The sequence below is a fragment of the Marmota monax genome, unplaced genomic scaffold, assembly GCF_021218885.2.
Source record: "Marmota monax isolate L192 unplaced genomic scaffold, Marmota_monax_Labrador192_F-V1.1 WCK01_AAM20220418_F8-fsc00132, whole genome shotgun sequence".
Lineage (NCBI taxonomy): Eukaryota > Metazoa > Chordata > Mammalia > Rodentia > Sciuridae > Marmota > Marmota monax.
The window spans coordinates 4,188,523-4,207,369 of record NW_026695199.1 but is presented as its reverse complement, the minus strand read 5'-3'; the positions used below and the strand labels follow the sequence as shown (position 1 = coordinate 4,207,369).

At 33.1% G+C, this 18,847-nt stretch overlaps 1 protein-coding gene across 1 annotated transcript in view; it reads left to right on the top strand.

The window, feature by feature from the left end:
• The first annotated feature begins 509 nt into the window (after positions 1-509).
• LOC124082246 (transmembrane protease serine 11A) overlaps positions 510-18,847 on the top strand; it is a 51,861-nt gene continuing 33,523 nt past the window's right edge. Inside the window, exons 1-3 of the mRNA XM_046428720.1 lie at positions 510-517; positions 12,509-12,630; positions 14,567-14,685. Coding sequence (XP_046284676.1) covers positions 510-517; positions 12,509-12,630; positions 14,567-14,685 — 249 coding nt within the window. The remainder of the gene's footprint in view (positions 518-12,508; positions 12,631-14,566; positions 14,686-18,847) is intronic.

The window sequence follows — 18,847 nt, the reverse complement described above, 5'->3', positions numbered from 1 at the left end:
GTGTCCCTGTGAAACATGGAGATACTTGTTCAATAATTTATTAATTATTTGTTGAGTTATATAATAAATGTGGCTTTTAAGAATATTTAATTGTTTTTATTGAGTTTTTGTGACGTCTTCTTCAAGATATTTGTAAGCCTACCAATAATCTTCTTTAAACTCTTAATCCAGTGCATACCTAAGATATTTATCATTCAATCTTCACAACCAGTTTATTCTTTTTTAACAAAATTAGTCAATACCAAAAAAAAAAAAAAAAGAAAAATCATGAAGAAGAAGAAAGAAAACCTATTTCTTTCTTGTTGAGACTATGTTTTCTTCAAGCTGTTCTTTGGGCTGAGGCTTCTCTGTTCAAACTTGTCAAACTAGTTTCATTTCAACTACTTGTAATTTGTTTCCTTATTTCTTTGAGCCGTAAACCTCTAACATATCTAGAAATGTCATAGAGTTGATTAGATAGTCCAGTTCAGTGTGTGCAGACGTACAAGATCATACTCCTTCTGGTGATGATGTATCGGTAAGTTAGTTTTGTTTTGTAAACGGTCATTGCTATTTTGTCTGTCAACAGCTAGATTCCCATGTCAGAGGGCTGCTGGTGAGGTATCCTTAATGGATTCAACCAGCATTGGAGCCTGTGACATTTCTGGACTTTTCATAGCTGTCTGTATTAATTAACTTCTGTGTTTAAAAACAATGTTTTATGTGAAAAATCATCATCAGAATTACTTCACATTGTCAAGTTCAATAGTGGGATTTTAAAAGAAGTTAACAAAAAACTGTATTACACTGTGTCCTGATTCATTCTGAATTGGGAGGGAGGGTTCATGTTTTTTAAGAAAACCTTCCCTTGAACGATCTGACAAAATTTTACTTCTCTACTACTTTCTCTTTAGCCCTTTTTTCCTCGTACTTTAGGGGTAGTTCTGTGGATTGGGAAGTTGATAGCTGCAGAGGCACTTATCTCCTAGTGATTTTAAAAGCTATGGCAGTAATAATATTTTAGTGCTATTTCGATTTATGCTATTTTAAAAATATTTTTGTATATGTTATTTCATTTATAAGCTAAGACAGTCTTGTGAGCTCAGTAGAATAGGTATCATTAATGCCCATTTTTAAGGATGGCATCTTAGTGAAACAGAAGTTACGAGATATCTCCAGATCTACAGAGCTGTCAGATTCCAGAATCAAAGGTGTATTTCTCAGAGCCCTCAACATCTTACAGTTCAGTTTTCCTTAGTAACTACTGCCTCTCTAGGTGGCAAGAATAACACTGAGAAATTCAGAGATGACAATTTAATACTAGATTGGCCACTAACTTGGTGAACTTCCCTGGGCTTCTTTTTACACTCATAAAATACATAGTTATATCAGTCCTAGCACATAGTACCTGCCTCTGAGCCTCTTAGAAAGAATCTTTAATGTTTCACACATAATCAATACTCTATAAATATTTATTGAACAAATAAATAAACAAACAAATGTAAATATCTAGCATTGATGTTTTGCTTATTTATTAAAACTCACTGAATTTGAAAATTCATACACCATGTTTATGGAAATCATGATACTATAAAATGGAATCTCCAACTTCTCATATTTCACATTCCCCAAATTATTTATTTAAATATCAAGTTTCATTATTATAGGCATCAAAAGCATTTTTTTGTAATGAACATATGTATTTATAGGAATGTTTGCAGTTTAATGGAAGCAAAAAACTGTATTACACTGTGTCCTGATTCATTCTGAATTGGGAGGGAGGCGTAATGATGGTTGTTGGTTTGTGTCATTGTTCTGGATATTCGTGAAACATGTTAATAAAGAAAAGAGACAATGGGAAACACTAAATGGTCATATTTTCTTTAAGCCTAATTCATGGTATAATATTTCAGAATTTGGAAGGTTTATAGGAGAAAGAAGGTCACACCAATAGGCATAGGATTGGAGAAAAGCAAATGCTCAATATTAATGTCCTAAGTCATCTCACTTACACTCATCTCACCTACACTCATTCAAAAATATATTCATATTCATGCTCAACATTCTTATTTCTCCATTAATAGGAAAACAACATATAGAAACTTATCAAAATGTATTTGATTCATACTCTTGTTGTTTGTGCTATTATGACCTTGAATTTCTCCTTTATAGGTTTTGTGACCCTCTTCTTTGTATGGCAGATTGATTTTAGTTTAACAACTTTTTGGAACTCTACTCTATTTGCATTTGCCTGTAGAAATAGCCATACTCCTACTCTCTCAGATAGTCTTTAATAGTGCTTCACTCACTTTAAAACCTTGATTTCAAAATATCCCTAAAAAGATAAATCTTTTTAATAAAAGATAAAATCTCCCTATAAAAGATTTTTAAATCTCCCTATAAAAGATAAAATACCAATTGAATTCTTCATTCAAGATTTTGATCCTAATCTCATGAGCCTAATGTCTCTCCCTTCTTATAACTCTTTATTTGAGGCATTGATTGTTAATAAATGTAAAAATTAATTCCTCCTCTTCATTATCATCTTTAGAGAAAAATGTAGTTGTAGTTTTAGTCAAGTCTTTCGTAAGAATTCATGTTTTACATTTAATTTTGTTTTGGGTAATTGCTTCAGTTAACTTGTGAATTTGTCAAGATTATTCCCTAAAATATTTTAAAGCTAAACTTTTAGAATTAAAATCAAAATAGCAAAGTAAAGTCTCCATATTAATTATTGACTGTTAAATGTGGTAAAAAATTTCAATTGAAAATTTGTGTTATTTTTTAGCAAAGTCATAATGCTTTATGTGCCACATTTACATTACATTAGCTCATTTAATTCTCCCAGAAATCCTTTGACTTTGCTACTGCTATTAACTTCATTTTATAGAAGAAGAAAGTAACTAGCCCAACATACTAAGCTAATGGGTAGAACAGCTAGAATTTGAACTGGAAGTGGAGCCAGAGCCTGGAATTAACTAATAGGCTGCATTTTCCTCTTTTGGATAATTTTTGAGAGGAAAAAAATTGTTTTTAATTTAAAATTTGAATATAACATTCACAGTACTTGTCATTCAGTAGGATTCTAACTGTAGTTGATAGTGTGAAATATGTATACATCTCATTGATACTTAAAGGGTGATTTATAATATTCTCTTCTTGGTTGTGCTTTCCTTTTCTAATTGGTATGTAGGAAATAATTTTGGTAGGATGGCAGACACATATATATGTTATTTGGAAACTAAGATTTCAGGAATTTATGATCAGATAATTTTATAATTCCAGAGTGGTTGGCATGTATTTGTAATGATTATAATACAACTAATTCATTATCTATTTAGTAAATATGAAACATTTTGCATGTATAATTTCATTTATGCTTTACAATTCTGATATTAGTTAGGTCTGAGATTACCCTATATTACAGGAGGGAAAGTAGTTGCCCCAGATCACAGTTACAGAATTTTAAAATGAAGCTATCTACAACTTTCTATCCCCTCCATATTCACACATATGTCTCTGAAATATCTTGAGCATTGACATGGAATTGATAATATAAAATACAATGACAAGAGTTGGTAAAAAAATAACATAAACAACATTTGAATAGCATTTTACTGAACACTTTCACGTTCATTATCAGAGTGGTCTGGTTACAAACATATAGCTTTAAAGATAGACATGGTTTCCCTTAGCTCTGTGACTTGCGTTGCCTTTCTTTATTAGTGAAGTGGTAACAATAATGTCTAACTCACCAAGATGTAGCATAATGACATGAGATCATCTACAAGAAAATTCCATAGACACAGAGTAGGACTTGCTATTTGTTAGAGCCCCTTGTTTACTTACTTCATGATTTCACACCTCCAAGTAGTATTTATTATCACCATTTTACAGGGGAGCTCAGAGAGGTTTGGGAAACTTCTCAAAATATAAAATCCAAAATGCAACTGGTAACAAAATTACCTACAATATATATTCTTGTACTAAAGTGCTCACATTCTCAACATGACTGACTTCTATTGAGTAAGAATAATGACAAAAAAGATTGGTAATAGCTTGCTTACATTTACAAAATATAATATTATAGGGCTGGGGCTGTAGGTCAGTGGTAAAGCACCGGCATCACATTTGTGAGGCACTGGGTTCAATTCTCGGCACCACATAAAAATAAATAAAGATACTGTGTGTTTACTCATTTTTGTTTACATAATGAAAATTTGTTATTCATGCTATTTTAAATATTTGTAGAGAAGTTTTCAATAGTTCCTTATTTCCTTTCATTTCCCATAGCACAGATTGAAGGAAAAGTATTAAAGATTGCACTATGAGTTGCAGGAAGATAGAAACCATGTCTTGTTTGTTCTACTTTAGTAAGTCCAGCATGATGCCCCAAACCATAACAGCAGCTCGATAAAAGATTGTGGAGAACAAATACAATGAATTCAACAATATTTTTTTAAAAACCTTAGCAGACATAAACTAGCACCATAGAACTCCATTTTGCTGTTATCTCAAAGTGAGAGTTAAGTGCCAATTTTATCTTAGGATAAATCTGGAAAAGACTCTTTTTCTGAATAAAGGCAGAAAGATTCCAAAAGGGTAAGAATCTGAAGTTAATACCACTGATGGAAGAACAAATAAAAGGGCAAACAAAGGAGAAATGAGATAATACCTGATAGCTTCTTGGAAGTCATTTGTTAGGACATATTTACATCATACAAGGTTCTGACAGAGATTTGAATATGAATAATTCATTTTGCATACATGTATATTATCCAAGCCTGACTTTTAATCTCTAATCCTTACAAATTTTAATAGGTGAGGCTGTAACTTTTACTAAAAGTGTATTAGGGCTAAGAACATGCATGTGTGTGCCCGCACACACACATATACCTTCCACATAACAACATTACATACTACCTATTTTTTTTGTTGTAGAATATTCCATGATGAAGTTTTGTTCAACTCTCATTTGCTCAAACCTTTATTCCTTTATTTTACTTGTTCAAAAGTATCTTTATTTTATTGTGTCATGGTAGGCCACAATAAAACACATTTTTGGTGATTAATGGTATATTAAAAATAACCTGAGTACTTCCTGATACCTATCTAAGCGCATATCTGTGGGGCTTTAAAATCCCAAATGCAACTGGTAACAAAATTACCTACAATATATATTTTTGTACTAAAGTGCTCATATTCTCAACATGACTGATTTCTATTGAGTAAGAATAATGACAAAAAAGATTGATAATAGCTTACATTTACAAATTATTTACTATGTGCTCGTCACTTTACATGTATTAATGCATTTAATCCTATGAAGTAAGTATTAATTTAATTTCCATTTTACAAATAGGGGAATTAACACAGAGAAAGGCCAAATATTCTGCCTAACATTGCAGAGCTAGCAAGTGGCAAGGCTGGGATTTGACTCAATAACTTCAGAGATTGGGCTTTTATTCTTAATGCTATACATTCTCAGGAGTCAGTTCAAACATTTTGCATGAATTTAAACTACATGTGATTATGTTTTATCATGAAACAAAAATCTAAATTCAACAATATTTTTTTTAAACAGACATAAATTAGCACAATAGAACTCCATTTTGCTGTTATCTCAAAGTGAGAGTTAAGTGCCAGTTTTATCTTAGGATAAATCTGGAAAAGGCCCTTTACTAATAAAGACAGAAAGATTCCAAAAGGGTAAGAATCTGAAGTTAATACCACTGATTAGGGTTGGGCAGATGTAAGAGAAAAGACAGGGCTTAAAGAACTTGGAGTAAATCCAGCTCAGCAGGCTATAAACTGCATACCTGTCAGAAGGTGGCAGGGGACAGGAGTACAACCTGTGCCTCCATGAGGATGAGGTACATAGATGTTGTAGAAAGGTGTTCTCAATTCCCTTCAGTTTTTGTTCTCTTCTGCCAGCCTCAAGCTTCTCTCAGCTATACTCCTTTTCCCATTCTCCCATGCCATTTTGCCCAATTTTAATACCTGTGAACACAATGAAAGCATTTCCCTAGATAGATAAGGAATTCAAGTCTCTCTTTTCTGAGTTTTTGATTTTTCTTCTTTGAGTCCCCTGAACTCAGCTCAGCCTGAATCTCTTCATCTTTTCTACAGAAAAGTTATCTTTGGTCTGGACACACAATGAAATTTTATCCAATACTTTACCTCCCTCTAAGCCTAGTCCTCACTGTCACCCACAGAAGAAATATGTTTCCTTGATTTCTTCATGGAGCAACACACTGGTGAAAAGACAACTAAAGCAATGTCTTCAAAATTCTTCTATGCAACAGGAGCATCCCAAGAAATATTAGGAGATATGGTGGTAAACAGCGTACTTGTAAAACATGTTTTAATCCAATTCAACCATCAGTTTTCAAGTATCTAAGAGCTAGGATTCTAACAGTTTCCAGGATAGATAGAAACCAGGACAGAAATGTTTTACTCTCATTTGAAATCATCAAAGGGCCTAAGACTTTAAGAAGTGAGGATCCTATTTAACATACTTAAGTTGTTTTAAGTAATTAATAGCCTATATGAATATGGGAAACATCCCTTCCCCTCACTTACTCAGGAACACTGCGTAAGAGATGCCCCAGTAGTAAATGACTTATTCACTGTTTTCAAGATCTTGTGCACTTTAGGGGAAGAAGATGTGTGTACACATAACATATCAAGAATTAAAATAGATCATTTGGCACCATAAAAATCAGTATCAAGTTAAAAATAAAATCTTTCTAAGCCTACAGACAACCCCAAGTATGTTCATGAGTTTTCCTGTACACACATCCTCATAGCCCTTTTTATTTCCACATTGTCTCTGCCACTATTGTGAAAGCCTCTCTGGGTTAGGGAAAGAAGGGGATTTTAATATTTTGAAGTACATACAAATTTAAATCCAATGGAAAGGGGGGAGATATAAAAGCAAAATCAAACTCAAGACTTAAGCATGAGGAAGATTGGAATAACTTCTGGCCAGTAAAATAACCACTACTTGCAGTTCACTAAACTTCTCATTTATCTTATAAGATCATTAATTCCACAGATTATTGGGGGAGGGGAGTAATGTAATCCTGTTTTAAAAATTTAAAAAAAATGTTCAAAAGTCAATTTTATATAATAGAAACAATGGATGTCTGAGTTCAGCCATTAGAGGAAGGATGGTTAATGGACCCAGTGTGCAGTTGGACAGGATTCCTCCTATATAGCACAGCAGGGTAACTTTGGTTGACAACAATCAATAAAGTATTTTAAAATAGCTGGTAGAGGTCAGTCATGGTGGCACAAACCTGTAATCCAAGCGGCTCAGGAGACTGAGGCAGAAGGAACAGGAGTTCAAAGTCAGGCTTAGCAAAAGCGGGGTGCTAAACTCAGTGAGACCCTGTCTCTAAATAAAATACAAAATAGATCCAGGATATGGCTCAGTGGTCAAGTGCCCCTAAGTTCAATCCCCAGTACCACCACCTCTACCAAAAAAATTAGCTGATAGAATTTTGAATGTTTCCAACCCAAAGAAATGATAAAAATCTGAGGTCATCAATATACAGTTACTCTGATATGATCATTATATATTGTGTACATGTAGTGAAATGTCACACTGTATCCCATAAACATGTCAACTTACTACACATTGGATAAAAATAAAAATAAATTTTTTTATAAAGCTGAATCCTAACTTTGCATACTGAGCAAGTTATTTATCCATCAGTTATTCACCTGTGAAATGACAAGAGTGTTTGAAGAAGGAAATGTGATAATATACCAATAAAATAGTAGCTCTTGCTCCTATTACTTTTGGTATTAAATATTCATTCTCAGAGACTTATAGAATACCCAGATATCAATGTATCAGAACATATAAAGTTGTCATGAAAGACTGCTGTCCTTGTAGGAAATGACTGATTTAGTGGCTCAGAGGGAATCACAATTTTCACTGGTGGAAGAAGAGTCAGCACTTTGGTTCATTGGCCCCAGGCTAGGAAAAGGAAAGCAAAGTTTTCTGCATGCATTGGCTTCCTTGAGTACATTTAGCATCTTTGTTCAGTTACATTAGGAGTTAAGTAGACTTGTAGGTTGACCTGGTAAGCTGTGCAACAATTTATTCCTTTTTATATCTGACAGTGTAATCTGAACTTCAAAATACTTTTTATTAAGGGTTGTGGGAACATAACCAATCTATACATGGGAATTTGTATAATAGTCACATGCACCTGCATTTGTATAATGATAACATATATCTGCAAGAAAGCAGAAAACTAAACCTGAAAGAAGAAAGATTTGGAGCATATAGATAAAATGATAAAGGGCATATGGTTGAAATAGTGGCTGTCTTTTATCGAAAAAGCAGATCCCTGTGGGGAGGGGTCTCATAATATCCTTTGCTTAACTCAAGTTATCTTTGAACTCACATATAGGAAAATTACTGAGAAATTGCATATTCCAACTATGATCCTCAACAATCCATATTGTTCTCTGTATTCTTCAAAGTGTGTCTCTTTTAGTTTTTAAGATTTTAGAATGTAAATTCACAAAATCAATTATTACCATGGTTCTTTGACAGAGTCTTAAGAAAAAAAACATGACATGAATACACCCTTATACCATCTTAATAATATTGCCTGAATGAAGGCTTAGTAAATATGATAAATTGGATCTCACAGAAATTATAGATTGTGTTGCTCAGAATAAGAATCATTTATACTTTCCCTTTCCTTTAAAGAATGCAGAGTGCCAATGCAGAGTACACCTCATGATTAGGGATTACCTTTAGATCTATTTCCATTTCAATTGCCAACGGTTCAATTTGTATTCATGAAATTATTACCTGAATGAAATATCCCCCTTGTCTTTTTAAGTTTTCTCCCCAGGATAGAATTCTGTTTTTCTGGAATAGTTCCCCTCTATAAAAATTAAAGAAGCTTAACTCTCACATGCTTTCTTTGAAGGTTACAGTTTTCCATCAATTTTCAGTAAAGTCAATATTTTTAGCTATGGTCAGCAAAATTCTAAGATGGCTACAAGATCCCTATCCTATAGTATACATACACCTCCTAGAGTTATTGAATCTAGCACTAATCTAGAGACCTCAGTTCAGCTTCAGAGAACTGAGTTCTGCTTTTACTTGAGTGAGCTTGGAAGAGGATCATAAATCTCAGATGAAAAAAGCAGCTCCAACATCACCTTGATTTTAGCTGTATGAGAGCTTGAGAAGAGCTCTCATACAACCATGCCACATACAGAACTGGGAGCTAATAAATGGATATTTCTTTACAGTGCAAAATAAAGTGGTAATTTTTGACATGGCATCAGAAAATCAGTACACCTGTGCTTGTTTTATGGGTGTGAGTAAAGCAGGAAAAAAAATACACAAACAAAATGCTCCAAATTGTGCTTTCAAATAGGCTTGATTCCAGAAGTCTTTACTAAGTTTATGTCTTTTCAAATCTGAAATGATTTTAAGCAAATGACTAACACACTTTCCCCAGAATAGGAAAGTGATGACACATTTTTGTTTCCATGCATTGCATGTTTATATCCATAAACTTTCAGTAGTAAGCTGAATGTTTATTCATAAAGAATTAAATAGCTATAGCTTTAATGCATCGCTTCTTCAGATTTTACAGTTCAATGTTGTGCATGGCCTGTATTCCCCAAGGTGTTCTTATAAGGACAAACAGTCTAAATATCAGCTTTTTTTTTTTTTAAGAGACAGAGAGAGAGAGAGAGAGAGAGAGAGAGAGAGAGAATTTTAATATTTATTTTTTAGGTTTTTTTTTTTTGGTGGACACAACATCTTTGTTTGTATGTGGTGCTGAGGATCGAACCTGGCCGCATGCATGCCAGGCGAGCGCGATACCGCTTAAGCCACATCCCCAGCCCCAAAATATCAGTTTTTAACACTAGTTTTTGGTAAACATTTTCCACCAGATGCTCACAGCTCCCTTTATGGGATTTTAAGATTTGACCTCTGTGGTACTTGAGCAGAGTGTCAACAATATTGAATCACTCTTCTCATGACCCATGATTTAGTCCATAAGAATGTGCCCAGTTTCCTGGGCAGCAGGGTTGTAAGCTTTCTGTTATCCACTTTCTCCATTTGTTCAACTCAGAGAAACAGTACTATAAACAGGAGATGCGTAAAAAGCTTGTAAATATCCTTGAGTTCTAGCCTTTTGTTTTTTCATTTTGTTTTTGTTTTCCAATGTCTTGAAGTCACACTGCTAAGATTCTCTGAGAAAAGGAAAGATCTAACAAGTAGAAAATATATGAGTGAGTGAAAAGATGAATACATAACTGATAAATGTATTCAAGATTTAAAATGCAGTCAGTGGAAAGGCAGTCTAGCACTGAGAATAAATTTGTGTCCCAAAAGGTAGAAGACCTGAGTTTCAGAAACTACAAATTCTATTTTATGGGAGAAACCATTTAGTATCTCTGAACCTCAGTTTCCTCATTTGGAAAGTGATTAAATTATACTAAATAATCTCTAATTTTTGTTTATTCCTGAGTTTGGGTTTTAAGCCATTTAGGGGATTACATAATGTCATACCCTGTGGACCTTCCATCTGTTGTTATATTTGAAAGTATTTAGCTTGTCTATCAGAGGACACAATGCCTTTTCACAGCCAATTCTCTAGATCATTTTTAATCAATTAGTGCTCATATGGTTGGCTATTTTCTATACTCAACAGAATTCAGGTCTTTCAAATTCTATTTGGTTTATTGGCTACATTCATTTCTTATGCTCAATCTATTATTTTCTTAGCAATTTAGGCAAATTATTTGTACCTTTTATCTTGGCATTTGTATAAAATGGTTTATTTTCAAAAGAAAAATTTCTTGTAAATCAACAAATATTTATTAAAGTATACTTAGCACAAAACATTGCAATAAATCCTGTGAAGAAAATATGAGAAATATCTTTTGTTCCACTAGAAATTTGGTTGTTAATATACACACATGAAATGATAAACTAATAAAGTGGGCCTCCTAAGGCACTTGACTCTAACAAAGCAGGTATCTCTCCTAACCTCTGTTATTTAATATATATGATTGGTATAATACCTGCCTGACATCCATAGATTAATCAAATTCTTACTCTATATCAAGCACCTGTCTAGGATTTAATAGTAAAAGATGAACAATATCTGTGCAGCCTATTGAGGAGTTCCAGTTAAATAGTCATGCAAACAAATAAGCATTCAAGCAAACAAATACTTGATAAACATAACTGTTAATTACAAGGTGCTAAAAGAAGAAAAGCAGAGTTATTTTTTTTCCCTCCAAAATTGGAGTTTCCTCCATTCCTGGTGTGATACAATAAGGCAGCATTGCATTTGAAGTAGCCTTGCCAAATGTATTTAACCAAAATCAAATCAAGGCTTTAGATCTAACTTCCAGCTTACAGGAAATGATAGAGATAGAACAGCAAGTTAATTAACACCACAAGAAAGCACTCAGACAAGTCCATAAATCCGGGCATTCTAAAGGACCATTAGTTTGATCTCTTCAACAAGCCATTGTAATTAAAAATTAAAAGGGCACCCACATGTGGTGGTAATCCCAGTGGCTTGGGAGGCTGAGGCAGAAAGATCACAAGTTTAAAGTCAGCCTCAGCAATTTAATAAGACCCTACCTCAAAATAAAAAGTAAAAAGGTCTGGGGATATGACTGAGTGGTTAAGCTCCCATGAGTTAAATCCCTAATACAAAAAATTAAAAATTAAAAATAATTTAAGGAAGCAGGACTCCTTTAGATTAAGACACTTAAAAAATATAATGACCATATTTACTACATGGTCCTTGATTATATCTCTACAAATCATTAGTAAATATAATGAGGACAATAAAGCAAACATAAAGACCAAATGAGTTTTAGAAGATATTGGAGAAGAATTAATTTTTCAGGAATTTTAATGAGGTACTGATTTTGTTAGACACATTCTAACTGATTCTAGTAATGATTTAGCAAAAAAGTAGTGATGTCTGATTTCACAGTATAATGCAGCAGCAAAAAATGAAGTAAATACAGCAACAATATTAACAATTGATAAAAAGAGGTGATTGACATATAGATGTTTAAATATAATTCTAACTTTGTATATGTCTGAAATTTTTCATATTTCAAAATAAAATAAGGTAAGAAATATAGTATATTTGAAGTCACTGTGTAAATCCTAAAAGAATAGATAAAAAGAGATGACAAAACACTGGAGAAAGGAGGAATGGTCTTTTTTCAAGAAGCACGTGTGCTACTTTGTACCACATTGCTAAGAGCAGTCAGACCTGGCCACCAAGTGCCTATAGAAATAGAAACAAGGAACAGCATTAGGATTTTCAGATCCTGATTCTTTTAACTAATACCTCCCCTCAGGCCAAGATGACCTTAACCAAAATAAAAGACAAATGTCCTCTTTCTGTAAAAGGTGGGCTAGAGCAACATGAATTTATCCAAGGAGAATCAGTAAATCTATACCCATTGAAATGTGAAAATAACCATTGGGCTTCTCTTTTTGCAGACCTGTAGGATTTGGCACCCAAAACAGAAAGCTAAAGCCATGGATGATTGCGCTTCTCATTTTGTTGTCACTGACAGTGGTAGCACTGACCATTGGCCTTCTGACTCACTTCTTAGTCTCTGGTGAGTAAAATTAGGTATTTCACTCAATTTTATTTCATTTATCTGCAAAGCTTCATTTGTGTGTATGGAAGTAAAATTTATACTTTTATCTGTACATGTCCCCATTCAGAGTTTTAAAAATTTACTCTGTAATTTCATTAGAAATAGTTACTAAATATCTATTTCATACAAATACTTTTCTGTGTGCTCTGGATATAGCATTAAGCAAAGTAGATGAATCTTCTATTCCATTAGAGTTCCCAATCCAGTATTATTCTAAGAATCTACATAAAATGTCAAAAATTTTCATTCTTAAATTTAGTTTACTAGTAACCATAGAAAACAACTCTCACCATCTATTATATATTGAATAAAAAACTGTGATGAATTTGTCATGAAAATTGACTCTTTTACTCATGATCACCATTTTCTGCCCACTAGTATTTCTAGGTTAAAAGAAAAACATGTCTCCGATGAAAAAATGAATTTCAAAATAATGTATAAAGTATGACATGATGTCATCACTAAGTTTTAAAGAAAAAAATTATTCTTTCAAAACAATATGCAAGGATTATATTTTTATTACCTAGTATGTTTGTGATTACACAAGTACCACATTAGGAAATTTTCTTTTTCTTTGCCATCTCTCTGTGGGCAGAATAAAAACCATTTACATTTTTTTTTTGACAAATCTCTAAAGCCATTCTCATATGAATGTATGTGGTAAAATAAGTAGCCCAGGCTGCTTACTTGAATGGTATTGTCTCTTTCCACCTTCCACAGACTTGAGGAGGGAGTGACATTGCCATTAGGAGACTAAACATGCTTATTATGACCATATTCCTGGGCCTTATGTAATGAGTCCAACTGTAGTTTATGGGAATGACTAAAAATTTATTTGATTGCACAAAAGCCCCTTTTCTATGAGAGTAAGGTTTGATATGGATTATATTAGATAAGTAATCAAGAAGAGAAAAATATTACATGGTCAAGAGATGTTCAATTTAGGAGACAGTCCTAAGATTCCTCTTTCCTGATTCTTTTAACTAATACCTTCCCTCAGGTCAAGATGACCTTAACCAAAATAAAAGACAAAATGTCCTCTTTCTGTAAAAGGAAGGCTAGAGCAACATGAATTTATCCAAAGAGAATCAGAAAATCTGTACCCATTGAAATGTGAAAGTTAGTCAGGAAACCCATTGTTTTCTACTTGAACTGGGATGCCCAAGAACCCAGATTTTTTAAAGGTTACTCCATTCTCTGTCATGAATTTTTTGTTGCTTTCTTGACCTCTCTGAGCCTTTCTCCTAAGGTTACCAAATTTGTCAGGAGTCTCCAATGCTCTCTCTTTTCTTACCTTTCCTGATAGCCAAGCAGGAATCTGAATGACTTATCTCTGTTACAATGGTTTTCACTGCAACCTCAGACTGCTTTTTTCCTTAGTTTTTCTTTTCATGTTTTCTTAGCTATACCTGGTCTGTCATTACAAATCAGAATTTATAGGATGTCCATTTAATCTACTTTCAGTAGAATATGTATGGTGGTTTACATTTCAGTTCAGCAAGGGGAAATGAAGTAATGAACATTCACACTCTAGGGCCAGACCAATTAGGGTTCAAAACTTGAATAGGTCACCTAATAGTTGTATAACATAGAGCAAGTTACTTAATACCACTGTATTTTACTTTCTTCATCTGTTAAATGGAGTGATGCCAATCTTAGCTGGTGTAAGGCTCAGATGAGTTAATAAAGTAAACAGAACAGTGCCAGGCACATAGTTACTACTTAATAAATGCAAGACAATGTTATTAACATAAAACTTAATTGTAATTTTTATGAAATTAGAAAGAAGCTCATGATATTTTATGACTTCATATTAGCTCTATTGAAATTATGTCTTAGATCCTGAAATATTTGCCCAAATACTTTAATTTCCTACTTCCCATTTTCATCACAGGTGAGAAAATGGAATACTATCATGGCACCTTTAAAATTTCAGATCTTCAAGTCAATAGCAATTCTGGACAAAAGAGCACATACCAGTTGGAGCGCTTACGGGAGATGAGCGAAATTTTGGTAAATCTGTTAAGATTCTTTTTATTGAAGAATGATGCAAGTGGAAGAAATTTTATGAAGACATTTTCTTTATTTCCAAAAACATGATTTTCAGACCACATGCATGAAAATCAATTTGCAGATTCTTTGGTTACACACCAGACTTGCCAAATTGATATGTGCTAGGATGAGTAGGTGGAGATAGAGAAGTAAGGGAACCTGCCTGACTAGCGAATGGGTGATTCTGATAAACCATTTCTAACTCAACCATTTCATTTAAAGATGAGAGACTTGAGGCCTCATTGTTCTTCCAATTCCATTATTATGTTTCCCTAAGGAAAAGCCTAACTATACCATAAATAATTATTTCTAAAACTATGTGATTTTTATTTTCCTAAAACTACATTTTAAGATTTAGGAAGTTTTTGAAGAATATGAGAAAAGAAAGGGCAACAAAAATGTTAACATTACCTGTATATGTATTATTTTTTTCTTTTTTAAAATTTTTATGTGTCTTAATTAGTTATACATAACAGTAGAATGCACTTTGATACATTATATGTAATGGAGTATAATTTCTCATTCTTCTGGTTGTACATGATATAGAATCCCACTGGTGGTACAGTTATACATGTACATTGGGTAATAATGTCTGATTCATTCTACTAACCTTCCTATCCCCATACCACTCCCCTCCCTTCACACCCCTCTACCTAAAGTAACTCTATTCTTCCCTAGCACGCCCCCATTGTGAATTAGCATCCACATATGAGAGAAAATGTTCAGCTTTGGTTTTTATGGATTGGTTATTTCACTTAGCATGATATTCTCCAGCTCCATCCACTTACTGGCAAATGCTATAATTTCATTCTTCTTTAAGGTTAATATAAATATATACATAAATATATATACATTATATATGCATAAAAATTGTGAGACATATATATATATATGTGAGACATATATATATATATATATAAATTGTGAGATATATATATATATATAATATATATATATATATGTCTCACAATTTTATGCATTTATCTGTTGAAGGGCACCTAGGTTGGTTCCATAATTTAGCTATTGTGAATTCATTTGCTATAAACATTGATGTGGCTGTATCACTGTACTATGCAGATTTAAGTCCTTTGGTTATAGACCAAGAAGTGGGATAGCTGGGTCAAATGGTGGTTCCATTCTGAATTTTCTGAGGAATCTCCATACTGCTTTCCATAATGGTTGCACCAATTTGCAGTCCCACCAGCAAAGTATGAGTGTACCTTTTCCCCCACATCCTCACCAAAATTCATTGTTGTTTTATTTTTAATAATTGCCATTCTGACTGGAATGAGATGGAATTTCAGTGTAGTTTTTATTTGCATTTCTCTAATTGCTAAAGATGTTGAACACTTTTTCATATATTTGTTGATCTATTGTAATTCTTCTTCTATGAAGTGTCTGTTCAGTTACTTAGCCCATTTATTGATTGGGTTATTTGTATTTTTAGTGTTAAGTTTTTTGAATTGTTTATATGTCCTGGAGATTAATGCTCTGAGGTGCATGTGGTAAAGATTTTCTCCCATTCTGTAGGCTCTCTCTTCATGTTATTGATTGTTTCCTTTGCTGAGAAGCTTTTTAGTTTAAATCCATCCCATTTATTGATTCTTGATTTTACTCCTTATGCTTTAGGAGTCTTGATAAGGAAGTCACATTCCAAGCCAACATGGTGAAGATTTGGGCCTACTTTTTCTTCTGTTAAGCACAGTGTCTCTGGTCTAATGCCTAAGTCTTTGATCCACTTTGAGTTGAGTTTAATGCAGGGTGAGAGATAAGAGTTTAATTTCATTTTGTTAGATGTGGATTTCCAATTGTTCCAGCACTATTTATTGAATAGGCTACCTTTTCTCCACTGAATGTTTTAGGTGCCTTTGTCTAGTATAAGATAACTGCATTTATGTGGGTTTGTCTCTGTCTTCTATTCTGTACCACTGGTCTATGTGTCTGTTTTGGTTCCAATACCATGCTGCTTTTGTTACTATGGCTCTGTAGTGTAGTTTAGGGTCTGGTATTATGATGCCTCTGACTTCACTTTTCTTGCTAAGGATTGCTTTGGCTATTCTGGGTTTTTTATTTTTCCAAATAAATTTTGTGATTGCTTTTTCTAGTTCTATGAAGAATGTCATTGTGATTTTAATTGGAATTGCATTAAATCTGTATAAATATATAAAATATATAAAAATATAAAATAGTTCGGCCATTTTGAAAACATTAATTCTGCCTATCCAGGAGCATGAGAGGTCTTTCCATCTTCTAAGGTCTTCTTCAATTTCTTTCCTTAGTGTCCTGTAGTTTGCATTGTAGAGGTCTTTTACCTTTTTTGTTAGATTGATTTCCAAGTATTTTATTTTTTCTGAAGCTATCATGAATGGGGTAGTTTTCATAATTCCTCTTTCAGTGGATTTGTCACTGCTATATAGAAACATGTTTGATTTATGGGTGTTAATTTTATAACCTGCTACTTTGCTGAATTTGTTTGAGTTTTAGAAGTTTTCTGATGGAATTTTTTGTTAATATCACCTGTATATATATTATTAATGACAGAAAACCCAGACCTAACATGTAACATTCAAGTTAAATGCTAGCAATTTTTATTAAAATGCAGCATTTTCCCCCAAAGCATTTTGCACTCCACTGGGTGCAAAATATACACCCAATTGTATAAAGTTCTGCTTAGGATTCTCATGAACCATCACTCAAAATTGGTACAGGTTAATTTCCTGATAAAGAAGCACACAGACACAAAGTTATTTTAAAAGGGAAGAAATATCAGGTATATGGTTTGTTTTTGTCAAAAAATACTTTTCCTCCCACAACATTTTATTTCTTTCTGCACTTAATTGTCGTTTTTCTATGTCACCATCTGCTCCTTGTCTATAGTGTACTCAATTGCAATGTATTTACAATAATATGCTTATTACTGATGGTGTTTATAATCTATATTTTCAATCAATATTAAATTGTGCACCTTTTTTATCTTGCAGTCTCATCCCCCAATCAATAACTAATGTTTACAGATTAATGGTTCCTTCCATTCTTTTATATTCAGAGCATCTTAGAAAATGATATTTCCAATCAATTCTTGAGGAATGACAAAATGAACCTGAAGCCTGCATGTGCATGTATATCCCAATATCTTCTCTACTCCTCTTATCCTAAATGACTTCATATAACCTCCTCAATGTAAAAAAGAAAGAATCTAAAAATGCTTTAATGAAAAAGATAAATTCTTTGAATAAAAAGAAATGTATAATTTGTTGAGAAGCTCAAAATCTATTTTCTTTTACATTATTGCTATTTTAAATTAACTAAAATTCTGTCTATTAAAATAAATAGGAATAGAATATGTCTTAAAAGAAGTGAGAGAAAGGCAGGGGTATATCTATAATGGAAACTGTGTTAAAAGTGGACTTTTGAGTTTCAGTTTAGCATGTGTTTCTAAGAATGCAGGAACTTCAGGGATAGAGGCTGAGTTAAGTGACATGTTATCAGAAAGGTATATGCAAGACCCTTCCATTGTTCTCATGTTTATTTATTCTTCTTCATCGAACAAGCCCATACTGCTGCCCCTGCAAGCAACCATTAGCAACTATTCTGCTTCATGACTATTGTTTTATTTGTATTCATTCTTATAAAAATACATTTTGTTTTATGTATGTGCACAGGCTTTAATCTTTTGTTTTATAAATCACTCTGTCTCACCATTTTTACCCAGAACCTTATTTATTTATTTATTTGTATTTTATTTAGAGACAGGTTCTCCCTGAGTTACTTAGCACCTCATTTTTGCTGAGGCTGGCTTTGAACTCATGATCCTCATACCTTATCCTTCCAAGCTGCTGGGATGCTCAGAACTTTTTTAAAAAGATCTACCCATATCACTAACTGCACATCTAATTCATTGCTATTAACTGTTACATGATAATTACTAATTAAATCTGCCATATCTTGCCTGCACATTTACCTGTCACCCCAAGAATCAGACTCTTACTGATCCCTTTAAATATCCATGAAAGCACTTTTAGGGCAGAATTATTGGGTTGTTGGACATGTGCACACTTAATTCAACAAAAGGATACATAATTGCTCTTCAGAATGACTGAATCAGTGTATACTCTCATATGCA